Source organism: Aptenodytes forsteri, unplaced genomic scaffold (genome assembly GCF_000699145.1).
Source record: "Aptenodytes forsteri isolate BGI_AS27 unplaced genomic scaffold, ASM69914v1 Scaffold53, whole genome shotgun sequence".
NCBI lineage: Eukaryota > Metazoa > Chordata > Aves > Sphenisciformes > Spheniscidae > Aptenodytes > Aptenodytes forsteri.
The window spans coordinates 4,840,916-4,861,932 of record NW_008795909.1 but is presented as its reverse complement, the minus strand read 5'-3'; the positions used below and the strand labels follow the sequence as shown (position 1 = coordinate 4,861,932).

At 46.5% G+C, this 21,017-nt stretch overlaps 2 protein-coding genes across 3 annotated transcripts in view; one reads left to right on the top strand and one right to left on the bottom strand.

Moving 5' to 3' along the window:
• SLC25A26 (solute carrier family 25 member 26) overlaps positions 1-10,500 on the top strand; it is a 96,205-nt gene extending 85,705 nt beyond the window's left edge. Inside the window, exons 8-10 of the mRNA XM_009284511.1 lie at positions 1,758-1,822; positions 4,801-4,874; positions 10,024-10,500. Of these exons, the coding sequence (XP_009282786.1) occupies positions 1,758-1,822; positions 4,801-4,874; positions 10,024-10,120 (236 nt within the window). The 3' untranslated portion in view covers positions 10,121-10,500. The remainder of the gene's footprint in view (positions 1-1,757; positions 1,823-4,800; positions 4,875-10,023) is intronic.
• LRIG1 (leucine rich repeats and immunoglobulin like domains 1) overlaps positions 3,140-21,017 on the bottom strand; it is a 73,552-nt gene continuing 55,674 nt past the window's right edge. Inside the window, exons 14-19 of one of the 2 annotated variants that reach the window (XR_657846.1) lie at positions 19,985-20,404; positions 18,553-18,675; positions 17,798-17,962; positions 16,357-16,665; positions 14,470-16,159; positions 3,140-3,151 (exon numbers count right to left, since the gene is read on the bottom strand). Coding sequence is in view for 1 of the 2 variants with exons in the window: in XM_009284382.1 (XP_009282657.1) it covers positions 15,927-16,159; positions 16,357-16,665; positions 17,798-17,944; positions 18,553-18,675; positions 19,985-20,404 (1,232 nt within the window). In the remaining variant the exon portion in view is untranslated. Of the gene's footprint in view, positions 3,152-13,301; positions 16,160-16,356; positions 16,666-17,797; positions 17,963-18,552; positions 18,676-19,984; positions 20,405-21,017 lie in introns of those variants that run through there. The other variant, XM_009284382.1, reaches the window with a different exon arrangement.

Genomic DNA, 21,017 nt, shown 5'->3' with positions numbered 1-21,017 from the left:
TCATATTTTCTGCTTTGGCTTCTTGAATACAACCCATTTTTCTGCTTTTTAGTGAGGTATCACTGCTAGAAAGCTTCCGGCAGAGGGAACCGGATGGGCCGACCTTACGTGAGCAGAAGCTGCTCCTAAACCAGGCATTTTGGGCTGTTTGCTAACTCAGCTTGCCTGCTATTCTTGTTTGAGATCCAGGGGACTGCACATGTGCCTTACTGCATCTCCTGAACTGTCATGGGACATTCCTTAATTAACTGGAAGAAGTCAGTGTAGGGTGCCAGCTGGCCCAACCTCCTTTCTGACATAAAGCAGGGGTTTAATATGTTAAAGCTAAGGTGCTTGAGAGAGAGAGATGCAGGTAAAAACACAAGCCAGTGAGGAAGATGGATTTTTTCATTACTTTACAGATTTTAGAAGACATGTTTTTCCCCTCTCCCATCCCAAGAAAAGAGAGATCAATTTTTTTACATTCCATAAAACTTGGAACAGAAAATAGATTATTTTTAGCTTATTCCCTGGGTACTGTGTAGGCTTCAGTCTCTGGAGTCACTTTGTTCCCTTCTGTAGCAGATACGGGATTTATACAAGCTCCAGAGAAAAAAACAGGAGGAAGAAGGAGGAGAGATTTCAGAACAAGCCTCTCTCTCTTTTCTTCCCCCCTTTCTTTCTTCACTTACTGCTGGACTGCTCCTGCATTTTAAAAGTTTCCTTCGCTTTGGCTTTTCCTCAGCACGAATTACTTGCTTGAAATATTGTGAACCGAGGAGGGAGAGAGAGATTAGAGTTAATTTTAGGATGGGGAAATAAGGCAAAGGGAATAAGATCCTGGGAGAAAAAGCAGCAAAACTGGTCCCTAGATAGCACAAGAGGCCAGGCTGTAGCCACAGGGTTAAAATATGGAGACAGACACACGCACATTTGTGGGTGAGACATGCAGATGGATAAGCTGAAGATTTCTGGCTTTCAGGAGGAAAGCCACAGCTGAGCTGGCTGCTCCAAGTGAAAGTAATGAGCTCCAAGGGTGAAGTTTGGGCATGATTAGAGAGAACAAAAATGCCTGCGAGGGGAAGATGGCACTTGTGGCAGCAGACTTCTGACAATTTCCAAAGACCCTTGGGCAGTTTCACATTGTTGTTTTCCAAAATGGAGCTGATTTCATTCAGTGGAGATGAGCTCCATCCCAAAAACTGGCTTGTCTTTTTTCCCTGAAACAGAGTCCCAGGTCTAACAGTTGCAGTCCATATCCAGTCTGTCTGTATCTTGTAGATAGCTTTGCCCCTGAAGCATGTGTGTTTCAGATGCGGAGCATCTTTCCTCTCTATCTTTCTAGCATTTGAATAGTCAGACTTTAATTCTCAAGGCAGAGCACAGTGTGACGAGCTTGTTTTCTGATCTCTGCAAATGAATAAGCAGGTTCTTCCTTTCAAACTTGTCCATAGGTGTTGGAAGTGGAATCCGTTATCCTTATGACCTTCATATGTTCATATAAGTACAGAGTCCAAAACAAAAGGACAGTAATCTCAATGGGGATGTTTGGATTTACAGTTAACTTCTATAGAGCTGTTTTCCTTAAGTCAACACACAGGAATAAAACACTCTGTGTACAGACCTTCAACAAAGTACTTGGACTCTGACGTGAGGAAACATGCTGTAGGCATTAATAATGGAGCAGTGTTGACCACAGCCATGGGAATTATAGGCAGTGTGGCATTCATATTCAACCAACAATGTCTCACTTGTGTTTGGTATTTTAATTTGCTCAGGTGGATTTGCAGCTGCAGTCACCACACCTCTCGATGTAGCGAAGACGAGAATTATGTTGGCAAAGGTAAGAGCAAAGGAGGCCAGCAGACACGCAGGTGAATGGCTTGGGTAGTTCCAGAGTTTCTGTATGGTCATTACAGAATGAAATCCAGCACTTATTAATAATGGTTTCTGCTTTTGTCCTCAAAGGCAGGATTAGACGTGAACAGGTACTGCATGCAGAACTAATGAAATTGTCATGTTCCTTTCCTTGTGTTGCTCTTCTGGTCCTTTCCCAAAGGAGCTGAGAAGGGCCTGTGTTTGTGCTAGACTTCCAGAGTCTCATGCAGTGTCTTTAGGAGAAAATCCTTGCAGAGTCAGATGCCCAAAGTTAAACTTCCCATCATGGATTTATTCCTCTGGGTTTTTTGATAATGTTTGGGCTGGAGTGTGTGTGTGTGTCTTTTCTGAGGAGGGCTTGGCACTGGATTTTCTGACCTAAAATTTTAAGGCACAAAGATCATGATGGCTGATATCTGCCAACTAGGGCAGAAGGAAGGTTGCTTATAAGATCAGTAAGTTTAGTAAGTAGTTAAATTGCTAGTAAGTCTAGTGTTCCCGTCATCATCTTGCTGACCCCAGAGCAGAGCTAAGCTGTGTGTCTTTTCTGAGGAGGGCTTGGCACTGGATTTTCTGACCTAAAATTTTAAGGCACAAAGATCATGATGGCTGATATCTGCCAACTAGGGCAGAAGGAAGGTTGCTTATAAGATCAGTAAGTTTAGTAAGTAGTTAAATTGCTAGTAAGTCTAGTGTTCCCGTCATCATCTTGCTGACCCCAGAGCAGAGCTAAGCAGCCACATAGCTAAAAGCCCTCGACCTTTGCCCTGGAAAGAGCTGTTGTGTTGGCAAAGGTCAGGCATCCTGGAGTTTCTGTGGATTTTTTTTTTACCCTATTGCTCATGTCCCTTGGTACGCTTGTCTTTTTTCCCTGAAACAGAGTCCCAGGTCTAACAGTTGCAGTCCATATCCAGTCTGTCTGTATCTTGTAGATAGCTTTGCCCCTGAAGCATGTGTGTTTCAGATGCGGAGCATCTTTCCTCTCTATCTTTCTAGCATTTGAATAGTCAGACTTTAATTCTCAAGGCAGAGCACAGTGTGACGAGCTTGTTTTCTGATCTCTGCAAATGAATAAGCAGGTTCTTCCTTTCAAACTTGTCCATAGGTGTTGGAAGTGGAATCCGTTATCCTTATGACCTTCATATGTTCATATAAGTACAGAGTCCAAAACAAAAGGACAGTAATCTCAATGGGGATGTTTGGATTTACAGTTAACTTCTATAGAGCTGTTTTCCTTAAGTCAACACACAGGAATAAAACACTCTGTGTACAGACCTTCAACAAAGTACTTGGACTCTGACGTGAGGAAACATGCTGTAGGCATTAATAATGGAGCAGTGTTGACCACAGCCATGGGAATTATAGGCAGTGTGGCATTCATATTCAACCAACAATGTCTCACTTGTGTTTGGTATTTTAATTTGCTCAGGTGGATTTGCAGCTGCAGTCACCACACCTCTCGATGTAGCGAAGACGAGAATTATGTTGGCAAAGGTAAGAGCAAAGGAGGCCAGCAGACACGCAGGTGAATGGCTTGGGTAGTTCCAGAGTTTCTGTATGGTCATTACAGAATGAAATCCAGCACTTATTAATAATGGTTTCTGCTTTTGTCCTCAAAGGCAGGATTAGACGTGAACAGGTACTGCATGCAGAACTAATGAAATTGTCATGTTCCTTTCCTTGTGTTGCTCTTCTGGTCCTTTCCCAAAGGAGCTGAGAAGGGCCTGTGTTTGTGCTAGACTTCCAGAGTCTCATGCAGTGTCTTTAGGAGAAAATCCTTGCAGAGTCAGATGCCCAAAGTTAAACTTCCCATCATGGATTTATTCCTCTGGGTTTTTTGATAATGTTTGGGCTGGAGTGTGTGTGTGTGTCTTTTCTGAGGAGGGCTTGGCACTGGATTTTCTGACCTAAAATTTTAAGGCACAAAGATCATGATGGCTGATATCTGCCAACTAGGGCAGAAGGAAGGTTGCTTATAAGATCAGTAAGTTTAGTAAGTAGTTAAATTGCTAGTAAGTCTAGTGTTCCCGTCATCATCTTGCTGACCCCAGAGCAGAGCTAAGCAGCCACATAGCTAAAAGCCCTCGACCTTTCCCTGCCCTGGAAAGAGCTGTTGTGTTGGCAAAGGTCAGGCATCCTGGAGTTTCTGTGGATTTTTTTTTTACCCTATTGCTCATGTCCCTTGGTACGGAGATGTTTCTTGATGACATGCACTGCCCCAGCCGAGTCAGGCACATCTGCACTCACCCTGTTGCTGTGTTGTGTATTTCTCATTGCGGGGTGTTGTACCTGCTGCAGCTTCTTTGCCTTTGGATAGTGGGGGTGATAAAACTGTAAGAACTGGGTTTTGTTTCTGTCTGCCACTGTGCTGAGCAACCAGGTCAGCATTGGTAAGGGAATGACGGTGCTTTGGGATGTTCTGAGACCATCCAGACAGCATCTTTATATTAGTCATCTCTCACTAACTAGATCACACATGCAATTTAATTGTCTGTAGTCATGCTGTTTGTCCTCTGTTTTGCTCTCAAGGCAATTTTCACATGCAATACACGACTCACCTTTTTTTAAGTACATCTCAAGTAAATCCTCTTGCAGTGAGCAGCAAAGTTTCTTGTTGGTGCTTTGAGAGTGTGTTTTTATTAAATTCTTACTCCAGTGTCAGCTGCTGGACTGAGTGTAGTGCAGAAAGGACTGGATACCCAGTTCTGAACTAACCAGCTCTGTGACCTTGGAGTGATCGTTTTGTTCTTCTGTGCCTTGGTTTCCCTTTCTGCCCTTTGCATTATTCCTGGAGATACAAGGAGCTTTTGCCTGTGCCTGGGGTAAGAGGTCGTTAGGATGTCTGTAATTGCTGTAAAGTAGCACTAACCAGGGACAGGGAGCTCAGTAAATAACTAAACCTCTCTGCCAACAGTTTCCAATCTCTCTCTTTCTGTGGTGCAGGCTGGATCCAGCAATGCTAGCGGGAACGTTCTGGCCGCCCTCGGTGGCATCTGGAGGACACAAGGCCTGTCGGGGTAAGGACATGCTGCAGAAGCACATTTCATGTGTTGTTTCTCTGTGTTTGGGGGGTGGGAGAGGACAGGATGGTCTGCTTATATTTAAATCCTGTCAGACAGAAAAGACTTTTAATTGCTGTACACATGGCCAGAGAGCAGCTCTAAGGTAGCTGGGAACAAGAAGGTCCATCCAGGGAGGTCTAGTGTCCTCGCTTAAGCACTGGCTGTGAGCAATGTCTAGGGAAGAGCACAGAAACAGGGTATTATTGGGGACTTATCCATGGTACAATCTCTAAGCTTAGCTCCAGGCTTCAGAGTGGAGGGTGGCTTTATGTTTAATGGACTCTTCTCCATGAATATGTGCATTTGTGTTTTGTATCCATTTAAACTTTGGGCATGCACATCCTCTTGTGGAAGTGAGTGCCACAGATTGATCTTGAGGTGTGTGAATCACCTCTCCCGAGACGTCAGGGAAGGCCAGCATAGGAGCCACGTGTCCCTTATGGACAGTCTTTCCCTCCTCCTGGCAATTTCCTACTGATGTGAAACACCAGCAAGGTCTCCTCTGTTCCTTTATATTAGCTGTTCTTACTGTGAAGTGTGATGGGAGCACGCGATGCCAGTGTGGTGCTGGCAGTAGGGACAAGCTGAAGCAGAAGGAAGGGAGCCATGTGCTCCCTGACTGGTCCTTTGAGCCTCCTGTCAGGTCTGGGCTTGAGCGCATGCCCGCTTGGATTTCTCCAGTGAGGCACTTGTTGCAAAAATGTTAAGTTTTCTGAGACACGCTTCAGTGCAAAGAGTAAGTCTGAGCAGCCGCAGAGCAGCTCTCTGGCTGCTTTCCTCCTGTGACCAGGGTGTAGACATGTTCTGGGCTTTCTGCTGACTGGTCAGGGAAGTCTGGGGTGATGTCGATCCAGCCTCTTGCCTGCCTCGCTTTACCCAGTCCTGAGATGGAGAATTGCTCTTCTGACGCTGGAGCAGTGTTGTGAACAAAAAGTCCTCTGCTAGCATTTGTAGAACATTTTGAGGTGTTACGGGCTTATAAATTATTATTGATTTTTACAGACACCTGCTTCATTTACGCCACCTTGCCCTCTTTGAGTGCATGACTCATACCAGTTACTGGCCACGTAGTGAATATAAGTCTTAAACAACAACTCCTGTGCTTCCTTCGGTAGGGTTTGTGTTCCACCTGCCCTTGGCCTGGAAGAGAAACGGAGGTTCTTTTGAAGCTTTACTTGGGGCTTTTCACTGTAATTTCTCATAGGTTTTTAATCTGCTTGATGTGGCCAGTACTTTCAGGGTGATGTTTTAACATTTGTAAACTGTTGCTCGAAGCAGCATGCACATCACAGCTTTGCGGGAGATAGTTTTCTCTTAACATCTGATCTCTGCTCGCACAACTAATAAAAGTTCAATCCTCTTTCTACACATGTGGGAAGTAATTCAAAACAAATTGCAGGAAGTTCCTGAACACCGATTCCAGGAAGACGTCCAGCTGTGCCCCCCGGCAGAGCTCAGAGGGGTTGTCTCAGGTTTGCTCTTTGAGGTGATGAGGTGATGTGGCAGTGGATGAGTTTTGGGTCCTACATGGCTTGGTGGACTCTAGGGCATATTTTGAAAGGGACTGGGAGAAGTGAGGCCATGTCTGCTGCTGATGGCAGTTGAACTCTGAAGGGTGTGAAGAGGCATGGATTTGGCTGGGGAAAAGGGGAGGTTTCCCCAGCCAACAGCAGAAAATAAAAATGTATGTTTGTGTTCTTTTCAGGGTGTTTCAGCAGTGCCCTTTTCTAAACAACCCAAAATTAAACTCTGCCTAAAGATAGTATCCATGGACTAGGACCAAAGGGAACACAATTCAATTGAAATCAAAACAATAAGCGATCTGGAGAAAAAGTAACATGTAAAGGAGGCCAAGCTGCGTCAGCTGCAAGGAAAAGGAAGAAAGTCTTGGGAAAAATAAACGCAGAGGCTGCCATGCCTGCTGCCAATTATAAATCTATTAATCAAAAACAATAAAAATGTCGGGCTTTTTTGGCCAGTTGCAACATGAAATGATTTATGGCTCCTCTAATAAATCTCATAGTTGAAGAGGAGGAATTCTGAGGGCAGAAAGACGCATTGCTTATTGCCACCTTATTAAAACCAGAGCACAGGGCTCAGCTTCCTGGTCTGCACCTAGTAAATCCCTCTGCTTCACGCCAAGAAATTTCACATCCCTTTCTGTCCGGGGAGAGCCAGGCCTGCAGTGGGAGGTAGGATAGGGAAGGGGTGAGCGGATCTGTGTGCCTCTTCGCTCTTGCAAGCAGGGTAGACGAGCCATTCACATGAAAGCGGGTTTACATCTTGTCCGACTGCTTTTCATGCAAGGAGGTGGTGGCGTTTGAAAGCCGTGGATGAAATGTCACAACTTGCTGGTGAGAAAGACGAGGGTTATTTGGCTGATAAATCTGGTGAGATGGTTTGTCCCAGCTTGTGTGTAGATGGGGACAGAGCTGGCAGTTTGCACCAGGTGTCCCGTTCCTCAGCCGAGCTTCCTGGTTGGAATGGACGTGGCGCGGCAGGCATGAACCACACCGCTCTCCGGAGCCAGATCTCGCCAACGCGAGTGGTGAAAGCAGCCCCAATGCCCAGGGCTTGCTGCCTTGTGAAACACAAGCTGCCCACAGGAGTGAGCTCAGTGCAAAGCTGTAGTCAGGTAAAAGCGGTGTTTTTTCTCAGCATGGCCACCTCTTTGGTCCGGAGCGTAATACGGCAGTTTTGTGGCCGAGCACGCAGTGCTTTTTTCAGCGCTGGCCCCTCTATGCCGTGTCCAGGCCCTGCAGTGCCTTTTCCGAAGGGTAACTTCAGGGGTCCTGTTTAGTCTCTCAGCCCCAATGCCCAGGGCTTGCTGCCTTGTGAAACACAAGCTGCCCACAGGAGTGAGCTCAGTGCAAAGCTGTAGTCAGGTAAAAGCGGTGTTTTTTCTCAGCATGGCCACCTCTTTGGTCCGGAGCGTAATACGGAGGTTTTGTGGCCAAGCACACAGTGCTTTTTTCAGCGCTGGCCCCTCTACGCTGAGGGGCCCCTCTATGTCCAGGCCCTGCAGTGCCTTTTCCAAAGGGTAACTTCAGGGGTCCTGCTTAGTCTCTATTGAGAAAGAATTTGCTTTGGGTTGCTGAGTTGTGGCCCAAAAATGTCAGCTTTTCTGCTGGAACCGTGGGACTAGGTGTATTGCTGGGCTGGGAACCCTGAAACGAAGAGCTGCACCCCGGAGGGCATGCACACGGTTGGGGGAGCACACGGTGTGAGTCTAACACCCTCAGCCAGGCCTCGCCCTGGGATATAAATGTGGTTCCCGGATTTGTGTCTCCTGCTGAGCCGTTCCTTGCACGGCTGGGGAGAGCGATGTGTCTGTACCTGAAAGCCTGCGTTTGGTCTTTGCCAGTCACTGACATGCTGCGCGTTTCTTGCAGCTGTCGGTGATGAGAAGGTGGGGGTGAAGCCCTCCAGCCTTGGTGCTGGATCTGACCAGTAACTGGGAGAGTTGCTTAAGCAAAAGGGAAAACCCAGGCAGGGAGAGAGGAGTGACAGGGTGCCAGGTGAAATCTGTACAAACAGATAGCAAATACAAATGGACGGCAGACCTGTGCCCACCAGAGGGGTTTCTAATGGGGCCAGCAGAAAAAAACCCAGCAATTTATCTAATCTGCTGCTGAGGGCAGGTGTGGCCCAGCGGGGACCAGTTTGGATCAGGCCTGCAGCAGAGCTCAGCTCTCCGGATTCGGAGAGCCCCAGAGCCGTTTAGTTCTCCCTTCCTGCAGAAGTGAGCGTTGGAGAGACCATGGGTGGCCGGTGGGAAAGGGAAGCTGGAGGGAGCAGGGCCAGGATTCTTGGAAGTGATGGTTAGTAATAGAGGTTGCCAGGGATGCAGCTTCTGGGTAACTCAGTTATCTGCCCTTGTTTGTATAATAGCTGTGTCTCGAGTGGGCTGTTCTGTAAATGAATGTCTGCCACTGCTCCTGTAATGAGGGCTGCCTAATTCGGCAGGAGAAGGATGGTGCGCGTTTCGAGAGCGATGCTGCACCGTAGCATTTACCCTATCAGCACTCTGTCCGTACATGCCTTGTACAAATTACTCTGTTTTAAAGCTGTCATTATGGTAATAGACCCAATTGCTGTCTAGTAAAGCCATAAAATGTTTCCATCTGCCTGTGTGCTCCAGGCTCCTTAGCAAAGCTCATTACAACGAAAACCAGAGTTACTGCAGCCAGAGGTTTCCCCAGTGCAGCGTGAGTAGCCGGGCGTGGGCAGGGAGCAGAGAGCTCCTGAGCAGCCCTGGGGGTGCGTGCATTTTCCGCGCAGCCCGGTCTCACCGGGAATTACACCTTGTCCCACTGTGGACACGCTCCTAGCAGGGACCATGCAGTGTTTGGAAAAAGTGAAGGACAGCGTCCCCACGGAGCTCAGCCAGAGCGTGCTGCGAAGGGCTCCCGCCGTGCGGGCGATAGATCAGCGGGAGGATGCCAGACAGATTCAAGCCTAATGTTTAATCCTTGCTTGCAACGAAGGAAGCCTGTAATCCTCTGGGAGGATACACTGGCCTATCCTGATGTTGTTAAACCAGCTATGAGCTTAGATGTGTCGAGCAATTGGCTTTGCATGAGTTTCCTGTTAACTTCCTAGAACTATTAAGATCAGGCACCTAAAAATCGTGGCGGCTGAACGCGCAGCCATTCCTGCTCCCTCCCTGCTGGCCCCCGTTGGATGTTATTGGGGATGAGCCGCTGCGGTGAGCAGGGCTGTCTCTGCAGTGGGGGAACTCCTGTCAGAGAGAGGGGGTCCCTCTGCCGAGGCTGGATGGGGGTAGTGGAGGATGGGACACTTCCCGTCTGTCTGCAGCCCTTCGTGGGGATGTGTCTGAGCTCCTCTTTCTGCAACGTGGCCTGTGTGCTCCTGCACCTTTGCTTCTGCGCTTTAGGAGTGCGGAGAGGGGTTAAAAATCACAAGGCTTGGGAGTACTCTGTTAGGGAAGCCCAGACAGGTTCCTTCAGTGAGCAGCGGGGTGGGATTTAAGAAACCAGCAAGAGAGAATTTTTCTTGGCTTTGTTTTCCAAAGCCCCTGCAGCCAGCCGTGCAGCATCCGCTCTCCACTCATCCTCTGAAATCCCCTTTTCTTCGCCTTCAGCTTGTTCGCAGGTGTTGTCCCACGGATGGCAGCCATCAGCCTGGGAGGCTTCATCTTCCTGGGGACATACGAGAAGACTCGCCAGCTGCTGCTCTGACCCAGCCCGGCCGGTCCTGCCGGTGGCCGCCGAAGAGCTGGAGAAGCCGCTGAGCTGGAGGAGGAGTCCGCCTGCGAACGCAGCCTTCCTCCTGCCACCCCTTCGCCGTGCCACAGCAGCTGTTCAGCAGGCTGAGCGCCGCTTTCACTGTTAAAGAAAAGTAAATCCTCCAATAATTCAATTTCCCAAAGACGAAATTTTCCTGCATGGAAAGTGAGTGAGGTCATTGTGAGAGTCGTGCCAAAAAAGTAATATTTGGGGGGTAAACAGCTAATTACGGTGGCTGAGAAAGGCATTATTAGAACTCCTGCAGGGGAAATGTTTCGCAAACCTCCAGATCGTGGGCTGAGCAGGGAGGCTGAAATAAAGTGAGTTTTCATAATTCAGTGGCACCTGCCTCATAACATGGGGAGGGTTTTTCTGGTTGAGGAAGGGGCCGATAGAGTTACAGCCTGCTGCCCTCCAACAGCACTGAAAGTATTCCAGGTTGGGAGAGCTCTTTGTAAAAGACAATAATCCATTTGTTTCTGTGTATTTGTGAAAGTTTATATTCCTGTTTATACCTACAGGTGCTCAGCAAGCATTCCTGTGTGGTAGCCAGTGCAGCTTTATTAATTAGACTCATATTTCTCCAGTAAAAGCACGGGCTTGTATTATTTTACAGCTGTGCCTTGTGCAAAGACATGCAGCTCTGCCTTCTTTTCGTCTTCCTCCCTCAGCAGCTGAAGGAGCGGGAGGTTGGAAATGCTGAAGCCCAGGAGGGAGGCTGGGAAGGCAAGGCAGGGGGAGCGCACAAGTTCTCCTGCCGATGTACGGATGGATCCTGAGGGTTCTCAGGGGACTGCTGGCAGGCAGAGCAAACCTCTGCCCTTGCTCTCATGTTAGGTAAGAGAAGTTGTAGTGGCCAAAGTGGTGCAGGGACGAGCTCGGTGAAAAGGCCTTATTGAAATTACTCAATTAAAATTATCACCAGAGTCCAGAAGGGGGAAATTGGCCAAGTTTACACCAGCAACTTGGCTAGGCGGTGTAACTTGGAACTGTTTAGATGTGGAAGGTGTTTGCATGGGGATGCCTGGGCAGGCAAAGCTGAGCTGCTGCAGTGAACGCCTTCAGTACGCACCGAAGACGCTCCTCGGGCTGCACCAGCGTGGTGGGATAAGAGGGGCCGGGTCAGGCGGTGGCAGTTCCCAGGTTTGCCCTGGGCTCAGCTGTGATGCTCGGAGGCTGAGGGGCCCCTCACTGGTGGGCTCGTGCGTGGGGGTGAGGAGGTGGGTGCTGGCTGCTGTAGGGGCTGCGTGGGGTGAGCTGCCCCGGGGTGAGCAGGGCGGCTGTTGGGCCGGGTGCTGGGACTCGATGCACCGTGGGCGCCCGCCGTCAGGCTTGAGAGGGGTGGCAGAGCCCGGCTTGTGCAGCCATAGCGGCGCCAAGGCCGTCGGCTTCAACCTGGTGGCACTGCACGCGTCCACCTGAGTTAACTGAAGTCGTACCTGTGATGACGTGCTCCCCTGGGGTGCCACGATTTAACACCGAGGTTGTTCTCCTCGTTAGGAAGGCGTACAGGCATAGGGAGTCTGGGGTGAGGGAGAACAAATGCCAAACCAGGTTAGTGCACAAACGAACGGGGGGGGCAGGTGCAAAGCCTGAGCCCCTGCCCAGAGAACAGGCTGCTGCTCAGGCGCAAACATGGGCCAGGCTTACTAAGGCTGGATGTTTTATTACACCGTCATCCCGTGACATAGTAATAAGACTTTTTTGAGGCCAAAACTTAGAAAATAATTGGCAAACAAGTAAAACATACAGAACAAAGGACATAATTCTTAAAAATAATGTTCAATTAAAATGGGGAATTTCAGCCAAGTCCTGCAGTGGCTGGTTAATTTTACCAGTTGCCATGGCACGGTGTAGCAGTGCTTCCTGCCACTTTCAAGGTTCTCTCTTCTATGAAGTTTATGTGTGTATATATATATAGCAGAACTGATTTTTAGGGGCATTGGGGGGGGCGAGATTGATTACTCTGTCTTGAAAGCTAACTTGGATTTTTCTATTAAAGCGCTTTAAACGTGGTGAGAGGGTTAGCCCTGCAGTTGGTGCATTTAATTACCTGAGCTGAACGTAATCATGCCCCCTAAGTTGTTGGGTCCAAATGCTGGATTTTTGTTGTTTTTACTTAACATTTGCATAATCAGTTTTTGTCATCACTGCTTTTATTTAAAAATGAGGGCAGGGGAGAGCCAGACCCCGAGTGCTTCCTTCCCCTTCCCCTGTGCTGAGGGACTGGCTCCGCACCCCCGACTGCGGCGGGAAGGACAAGGTCACCCGGGAATGGCACCAGGCAAGCGAGAGCCCCGCCGCGCGGCCAGGGGCTGTTCTGCACACATCAATTTGTCTAATCCTGCTGAAAATGACACTTTTAATTATGGGACTACGGGGGGGGAAAGACCTAAAAATGTGTTTGTTTTTCCCCTACTACCTGTTTGCGTTGAGTTTTAGTGACATTTTATTTCAAGTTTACCAAAACTTGAAAAATTCATTTTATTCCATTACTGGGATAATGTGGAATAACAAAACTTGAATCTCAGACCAGGCACCAGCCTCTTAAAGGCTCTTTCTTCACTGTTTTAAAATACTTTTTAACTGCTACAGGTGTTAAGGGATTTATCAGAGTAGCTTATCTGCTTTATACCCAAATTGCGTGGGGAATTGGAGAAGGAAATACTTTTTTAAAATTTTTTTGAAGTATACAGAAACTGAATTGAGATTTTTAGTTAAAGCAAGAATTCAAGCTTATCTCCAAAGCTGCCTCTGGAATTTCCACACAGGGTGGGGTTCGGTTTGAGAAAGCCAGAGGTGTTCACAACTGCAGCTGAGTCTAGTGCTATCCTGGCCCCATTTTTCTTAAATACTTACACACGCATGCACCCCCCCCATCTGTTCGGTTTTCAGTGCCAAGATAAGGGCACTTGCCAGATACTTAAGCAAGTTGATATATTAGAAATGTCTTTCTTACGAGTTCTTTATTGTATCTTTCAATACAGCCCCCAAATTCCACCCCATCCGCAAGTCAGGCTGCCAGAGGCTCGTGCTGATCTACAGTATCTAACGTTAAAGCCACGGGTCTAATTTCAGGAGTGGGTATTTTGGCAGTTAGTCTGCGTTTTCGTCAGAGAAAGACAGAAAAGAGTATAGCAATGGATTAGAATTTTATTTAATTTTCAACTGAAACTCCCAAAAGTTCACTCTCAACAAAACAGCTGTAATATTATAAATGAACCTTTATTAAAGACACTTCAATGCCGTTTGTTAGACACTTCAATATCTTACATGTTTTTCAATGTACAACATTGTACCAAATTTTCTAATAAATAAATAACTTTGTACACAAAAGTAATACTTCCTCTTTCACATTGCCTCTTAGAAGCAGCAAATTCACATATTTAGTGGAAGTCATAACATTAGGCAGTTAACTTTATTCAGAAACATTATTTTCAATGTTAACGTGGCAAACATGCTTTGTATCTGCAACGGTGATGACATTTCTGCCAGCAAAATGAGTCAATTAAATCATTCCCATCTTCCCCGTGGCCCCAGTTCCACTGTTTTCACCTTGCGAGTCAGTTCTGAAGCATACTTTTCCCTTGAGTAAAGGGAAAATTACGCTCGGTTTATAATTTTCTAACATCCATTTCCTTTGTTTTGAATAAACTTGGCACTCAACATAATTCACCACCTGTCTCAAAGTGCAAACATGTCAATAGTCAGGAACTGATACAGACAGGTACCTGGCTGAATTATGCCTTGCTTCACCAAGGTCAGGTGCAGCTGGCTCGTCTACAGTGAAACCGGCCATCAGCTACTGGGCCACAGACAGCGGTCCTTCCCTTAGAGGAGGTGGTGGCTCCTCAGGGCGAGGCTGGACAGGACGCGGTAGCACTCGGGCAGATCCCCTAAGGGATGGATCTGAACAGAAAACGAAACGTTTCCGCCCGTACCTCTGATGCTTGCTTTGAGCCACAGCACTAGCAAAGGTGGGTTTCCACCAGACTCGGCTTCAGGGGAACTGGCACTTGAGTTGCTCCTAAGGAAAAAAGTAACAGAACCCCCTACTAAACCTTCCCCCTAAAGTAGTCATCACCAGAGTTAGCAACCTTATGTTAGCAGAACTCAAATTACAAGTAACTGGAAGGGAGTCCTCCATCCACAGGTACCAACACCAACAGAAAGCAGCCTTTCTATAAATAAAAAGCATCATAGTGAAGTTAGAAGTGACAAAGACCTGTTTGACCAACGTGGGTATTCCTTTTTCCCCCTGTTCATGGATGAACTTAAAAGACCACATGAAAAGGGACTACGCATTTCCACGTAACAGCATACTTTCAACCATAGATACCCAGTTTCCCCTTCTAAATGAGCGTATTTCTGAATAGCCCAGAATTGCTACACAAAGCAGCTTAATTCATCTGAAGCAGATATTTTCATATAAAGACTCTGGCTGCAGATGGGGGTAACGGTGTTCAACAAGAAAGCGTAATACTGTGCTGCAGGGGAAAAAAAGCATCAGCTGAATTAACGGCACAGCTGTCGGCTTCGGAGTGTGATTCTAGTTCTGTTGTCAAAACAGCTCTATGGTTTCAAACCCCCGCCAGAACAGATGCATTTTTTTGGGGTGTGAAAATGCATTATACTGGCACGGGTTATTCCTTCTAAGCAGGGCTAGGCTGTATATCATCATACGCACCTTACACAGGTAAAGCTGCATCCATTTGGGAGGGGAAATGTCTGCAATTAGCTCTGCAGGTGATCAGCGCTGTAACAGCACATACGGGCAGATTAGCGCCTTCCGCTGTGATGCTTTTTGAATGGTGCAATATATGAGGCGACCCCACAGCGTGCTGCATGAATGACTTATTTTGGTAACGACTGCTCGCTAATCACGACAGCCTCTTTCTCTGGTGGTTTGGGGGCTCTGCACTGTTGCTGAATTGTTTAGTGCCTCTTGTGTGGTCCGCTCTAACATATCACACAGTCACAGTTCAAATCTTAATTTTTATGCGGTTTATGAAAACTAATGGAATTTAAGTTCTTCCACCAACAGGAAAAAATCAGGTTGCTACGTAATTTCTCGCTGCGTGGTTTTTTTTTTTCCTGTAAACTTCATTTGAAACAGTTGAAGATCTCTGTTTAAATGTGTTAAGTGCAATAAATTTCAAAGGGGAAGGAAATTTGTGCTAAGTAACCCAAATTGATACTTGATTTAAAGGAACTTCCATTGAAAAGAGGACAATCCCTTTGGAACAGTCTGGCTGTTTAAAGTTCTGCTTATGCATTTAAGGCACCAGAATTATTTCTCTCACAAAGTTTAACAGCAACCTGATACTGAAAACAATATTGCCAAAATTGTAAAATTTCACTCAGTTTTCCATGCACTAAAGATTAAAATAGCCTCTGTAAAAGATATATATATATTTTATATATATATATATTTATATATGAAAACTCTTATGTACAATTGTATCAAATACTTTTCTCTTTACACAATAATCCCTTGCATTTATGTGCTTCATATGCAAGTCAACTTTTGAACGCTTCATACTTCTCAGGGAAGTTTTAAACTATGTACAAACAGATGACGCTCGAACAGGAGTTTGTTCCCCATACAAGCTTGTTTCTCATACCTCAGTTGTTTGCCTTTGACAGGTCATCAGTTCAAGATTTGAGGTAGAAGTAAGTAGCCTACATACTCTGTGCAAAAAAAAATTTTAAAAAAATAATAGCGTGTTTGTTAATTTGCACATGGCAGTCTGTCCTTTCAGTCCAGCGATCTGTTCGGTGGCTTCAACTCATGAACGGAGTCGCACGGCTTGGGCGCACAGCCGTTGGACAGGAGAGCTTGTTTCACTTCTGCTTCGCTCTGCAAATCCAGTAGTGTTGGGGAAATTTCAGGAAGCACGTTCAGTTGCTTTAGTGACCCTCCTGCCGGTGAAGCTCTCACCAAATTAAGGTTGTTAAGCTCCGAAGGCTTTGCTACTGCTTGTGAAGACCCTGCAAGAAACCAAAGACCCAGCGTGGTTAGTTGATGCTCGGCCTGCCAGCGCTCCTCATAAAACCAACCCTGCCACTACCATTCGTGCCCTTGAGCCAGTTAAAAAAGCTGATGGGAGAAAACAGGGCTCTGATACAACCCAGATGGTGGTGTGTTACGTCTGGGGAGAAAGAGACATCCCCAAGGAAACACGTACCATGTTTGTCTGCAAGCAGCGGGCTGGTGGTGCTCACGGGTCCTATTCTGTTGTGGTTGCTGGGGTAGAGGGTCCCGTCTGTTTCCATCCTCTTGCCGCTGGCAATCCCGTTGCACGGCTGAGGATGAAGAAGGCTGGTGCCTGCACCCCTCTTCCTATTTCGTTCCTTGCTGCTCAGTGCGTTGGGGTAGGTATTATCCACAGTCTTAAGGCTCTCGGAGTAGTACTCCGACTCCTTGGGGTAAATGTGGACGTTCATGCTGTCCGTGCTGCCGCTGCAGTCCGTGCACACAACTGGCAGGCCATAGCCTTTGTGGGAGGAAGAGAAAAGAGCAACAAACGAGGATTAACCAGCTGGAAGTTGTCAGCACTGAAGCACACAACTTGCGGAAGGAAAAGGCAGCTGTTTAGTTCATCTGTCCCTCGGCAGTGTGGGAATCTCTCTCACTAAATAATACGGACATTTCTCGGTTTTATACAGGGCTAGTAAACCCCTGCGGCTTTCAGAACTCTGTGGCTATTGCTAAAGGTAGTTCCAGTTAATAGGTTTAGTAGTTTGGGTTCTTTTACTCCGAAGAAGTTGTGACTTACTTTCTTTTAAATAAACCGTGCATTTATTTCCTTTTCCAGACTCTCTAGTCAGGGTAGAAATAGAAAGCGGAACTTTCCTGTACCTGCTTTAAAATACCAAGTTACCATTCTTAGTTTTGTGCTGCTGCTTTACAGGGATTGCTGTCAACTCATATTGTTGTCTCAAGAGATGTTATTACTGCTAGCGGTAATAACAGATGAGCAGAATTCAAAGCAGCAAGCAGAAAGGAGTTTCTAAATGTTGAAAGTTAATTTCCTTAGTGCACTCAACAGCTTTCCATTATTAAACTTTACAGTTTTTCCTGGAGAGAAAATTTGTTTCACTGGCTGTTTTTCTGTGGATGTTACAATACAGCACGAGAACAGAAAACACATTCCAAAAATAGAAAAGTATGAGCGCAACACCCAAGAAACTGGCAAAGAACAGAGGCAGGTGTAGTGCCCAAAACAACCTTTAAATTTTGAAAACTAAAAAAAAAAAAAGCTGAGCTTTGAAGTTGACAGCCTTCAGCTGTCAGCATGAAAAATTTTAACACCTTCCGTCTGAAAGTGCTCTCATGTTTTAGGAACAGCTCAAATCAAAATACCGATCAGCCAGCTGCAAGCCATGGCTATCGTGAGCTTTAGTCTGCCTCGTTCTGACGGTTCCCCGAATTCAAACTATCCAAACTTGATAGAGGATCAAAGCAAGCAGGAGAAAGTAAATTTACTGTGCTCACACCTGAGAATTATTCTGGGCTTTTTTTTTTTTTCTGAAGGTAACAATTTCTTGTCTTAATGCTGTCTGACTTGGAGGGCTTTCTGATCTGTACAAACACGAAATACCTTTCCAGATTAATGGGTTTTGTACCTGTCTTATCTGGAACAAGCATTCCATCAGCCATGTCTTCAGTTTTCCAAGTGTCTTTATTATAGCCGATACACAGCTTTGGCTGTCTACAACCTACAGTGGGAGCTTCAACATCTGGACACCTTCCAGCATCAGTCTGACACATACCTGTAACAAACGAACCATCTGGCTAAAGATTACAACCATCTGCTCTCAGTTAAATGACTTGTTAGTCTTATTTCTACTGTAAAAGCTGCAAAAGGGAGAAAAAATAGCAATGGAGATAATAGGTAATTTCAAGCTAATGTTTAACAGAATAAATGCTGTGCAATCTCAGGAGAATCTTAGTTCAGAACGCTTGACTTTTCCTTCCTAACGTGCTGTGTTGAAATACTGTAAAATCCCAGCATTTAATTTCTGAGCCTGAAGGCAGGGACAGGCAACGCTAATGTATTTTCTAGTAGAGCTTAACTATGGGTAACTCTGGTGCCAAAGAACTAATCCAAAATTAGCAAAAAAATAGTCCTTAGGGCCTGACTGAGCAGTTTCTGAAGCAGTCTGCTTGTATGAACTCTGTTATTACTGGGAGAGGATGGCTTCGTGAAGTGGAAGACAGATCCTTGTTCTGCATAAATGCAGTAGCTAGAGAATTACTATTATGCAGATCCTTCAGATAACTCATAACAAGCACAGAAGTACTTTGTACTGCGATTTCTCCCTCCTCATATCAAGTTCAGATACAGCATTACAGAAAAAATAATTAAACCAGTTCTCACCGTTGCTGTCTATGTGCCCGTTCGGCTGTTGGTTATCTACTCGGACGACCGCTTCCTGCCGGTCAGAAAGAGTCCCTTGTGAAGACAAGTAGCTTGGCACGTCAGGAGGCACAATAGTCTCATCTAGAGCAACGGGAGCAGAGAAAAGTCAGTCCCTAGTAAGATATAAAGGCTTCTGTTTTCAAAGGCACGTAAAAATCACATTTTCAAGAGGGACGTGGGGCCAGACCTGTAACTGGTATTTTCTGTAGATGCAATGGAAACTGAACTGCCTAAATACTCCATTCCCTTGGAAGCCCCACTCCTGATTTTTCAAAGCTTAAAGCTGTGAGATACAGTGCTGATAAAGCCATTTTGGGTGTTTGCATTTGGCATGGTCAGTACAAGGTAGGTGGAGATGGAACCGTCTCTTTAGAACAAGAAAATCCTTCCTTTTCCCCTGAAATTCAGAGTACCTCATTTGACTCAAGTCCTCTGCCTCCCAAAGTCATGAGTAAAAGACTTCTGGAGAACAGGTCTTTGATTCACTGAAGCAGGGAAGTAAGTCTAAAGCCCTTAGCTATCCTTGGCTTTCTCCATTTTATATCAGGCAATTTCAGTTTCCCCTGCCATACAAACTCACTCAACTATGCTAAGCATGAAGCCGTAGGTTTTCAGGACTGCAAAAGAGGGGGAGAAAAACCCCACTTACACATCGCGCTGCTCATATGGTATCCAAGACTTCCTGCCTAGCCCATGTCTTGAAAATCCTATGTTGTACTATATCTAAAGGTATGGGTAATATAGGAAGGCTGCAAATCCCAGCAGGGCGGCAAGCCTTAGGCTGGTTCTTCCATACTTCCGTTCAGAGGTTGTTAACGTTGAGGGCAGAAGAGTTTATTCTCACTGCAACACTTATTTCGGCACCAAATTATCCCCTTTGAAGATCAGCAGGATGCAATAAACACTGCTTCTTCCCCTAAAAAGTGAGGGATGCCCCTCATCAGCAGGGCTACAACAGCTCTTACAAGCAACATGGAAGAAGGGATTCCAGCTTCAAAGTCTAATTTTTCTCTGTTTTGAATACAAAGTCTTTGAAAATACAGATTCCCAAGAAGTAAGACAGGTTCCCAGCATCGTGGACATAACCCAGACTGTCTCAAGAGTTATCATTTACAGTCATGGAAAATGGAAGTAGCAAAGCAATGGGTGACACTATGCCGAGTGGAAAAGGCCTTTCTGAAGAGGCAGCCAAGGGTAGAAATGCAGCTCTGAACATGCTTCAACAGCAAGTGAAAGCTGGTTCCAGCTCTGTGAGCCAAGAGAACCACTGAGATAAGCCAACTGCTTTTCCAGTGTGATTGTGTGGCTACCTGGTGTGCCGATTCAGCCTCAGTGGGAAGTCTGACAGCACAAAAGGTTAGAGAAAGCCTTAGCAGGAGACTAGAGCTACCTGTGTTGGTGACGCTGTATTCTTCACTCTTCTTCCTGGTTTGGTAGATGATGCAGACCCAGACCAGAGAAGTCAGCACGATGCTACACACCACGGCAATGGTGATGATCCCCACGGTGGTACGGTCCTTCCTACAGCCAAGAGACTGTAAGATGCTCACATGGCTGTGCGCGCGCTCTGTCCCCAGGGTGTTGGACATTTCACAGGTGTATTTCCCAGCATCCTCCAAGACAACGTTCCTAACGATCAGCAGCTGGTTGCCAGAGGTAAAGTGATGCCTTTCTGTCACGATCAGGGGCTGGTCACCTTTCAGCCAGGTAATGCGGGGAGGTGGACTCCCTGTGGCTTTGCACTGAAGAGCCACAGTCTCACCTACAGACACTACATGGTCTTCCAGTGGGTGAATCAAAGATGGTGTCTCTGCAGGAGAATAAACACAGAAATTAAGTCTTGAGGACAGTGTAACAACAGATTTCTTGTAACAGTATTGAATGTAACTGATGTTCCTGCAGACAAATATACAGCAATGCACTACGCAGCCACGTGCCCAGGAGCACGGCAGCTGCAAACCACAACAGATCTAACAATCGCAACCAAGGCCTTCCCATAACCAGTTGGTGTTAGTCTTCCCAACAAAGAAACCCCCCCGAGGACTAGGGGCAACGGCTGACACACATGAATTATTTCATAGGGCAAGAGAGATGGAGCACAATTTCCTCTTGAAGTAATTAAGTTTAAATTACTACAAAGAAACCCCCCCGAGGACTAGGGGCAACGGCTGACACACATGAATTATTTCATAGGGCAAGAGAGATGGAGCACAATTTCCTCTTGAAGTAATTAAGTTTAAATTACTGCGGCAGTTTAAACCCCAGTGTACCCACCATTTCAGCGAAGCCACTGAGGCAAAGGGCTCCGGAGTGGAGGATCGCGCCGGGGGACCCTTCCTGAAGCGGCAAAACCCGCGAAGGCAAAAGCGCAGGGGGTGAGAGGGTGCCCCAGTCCCCCCCACCCCCCCCCAGGAGCCCGAGGA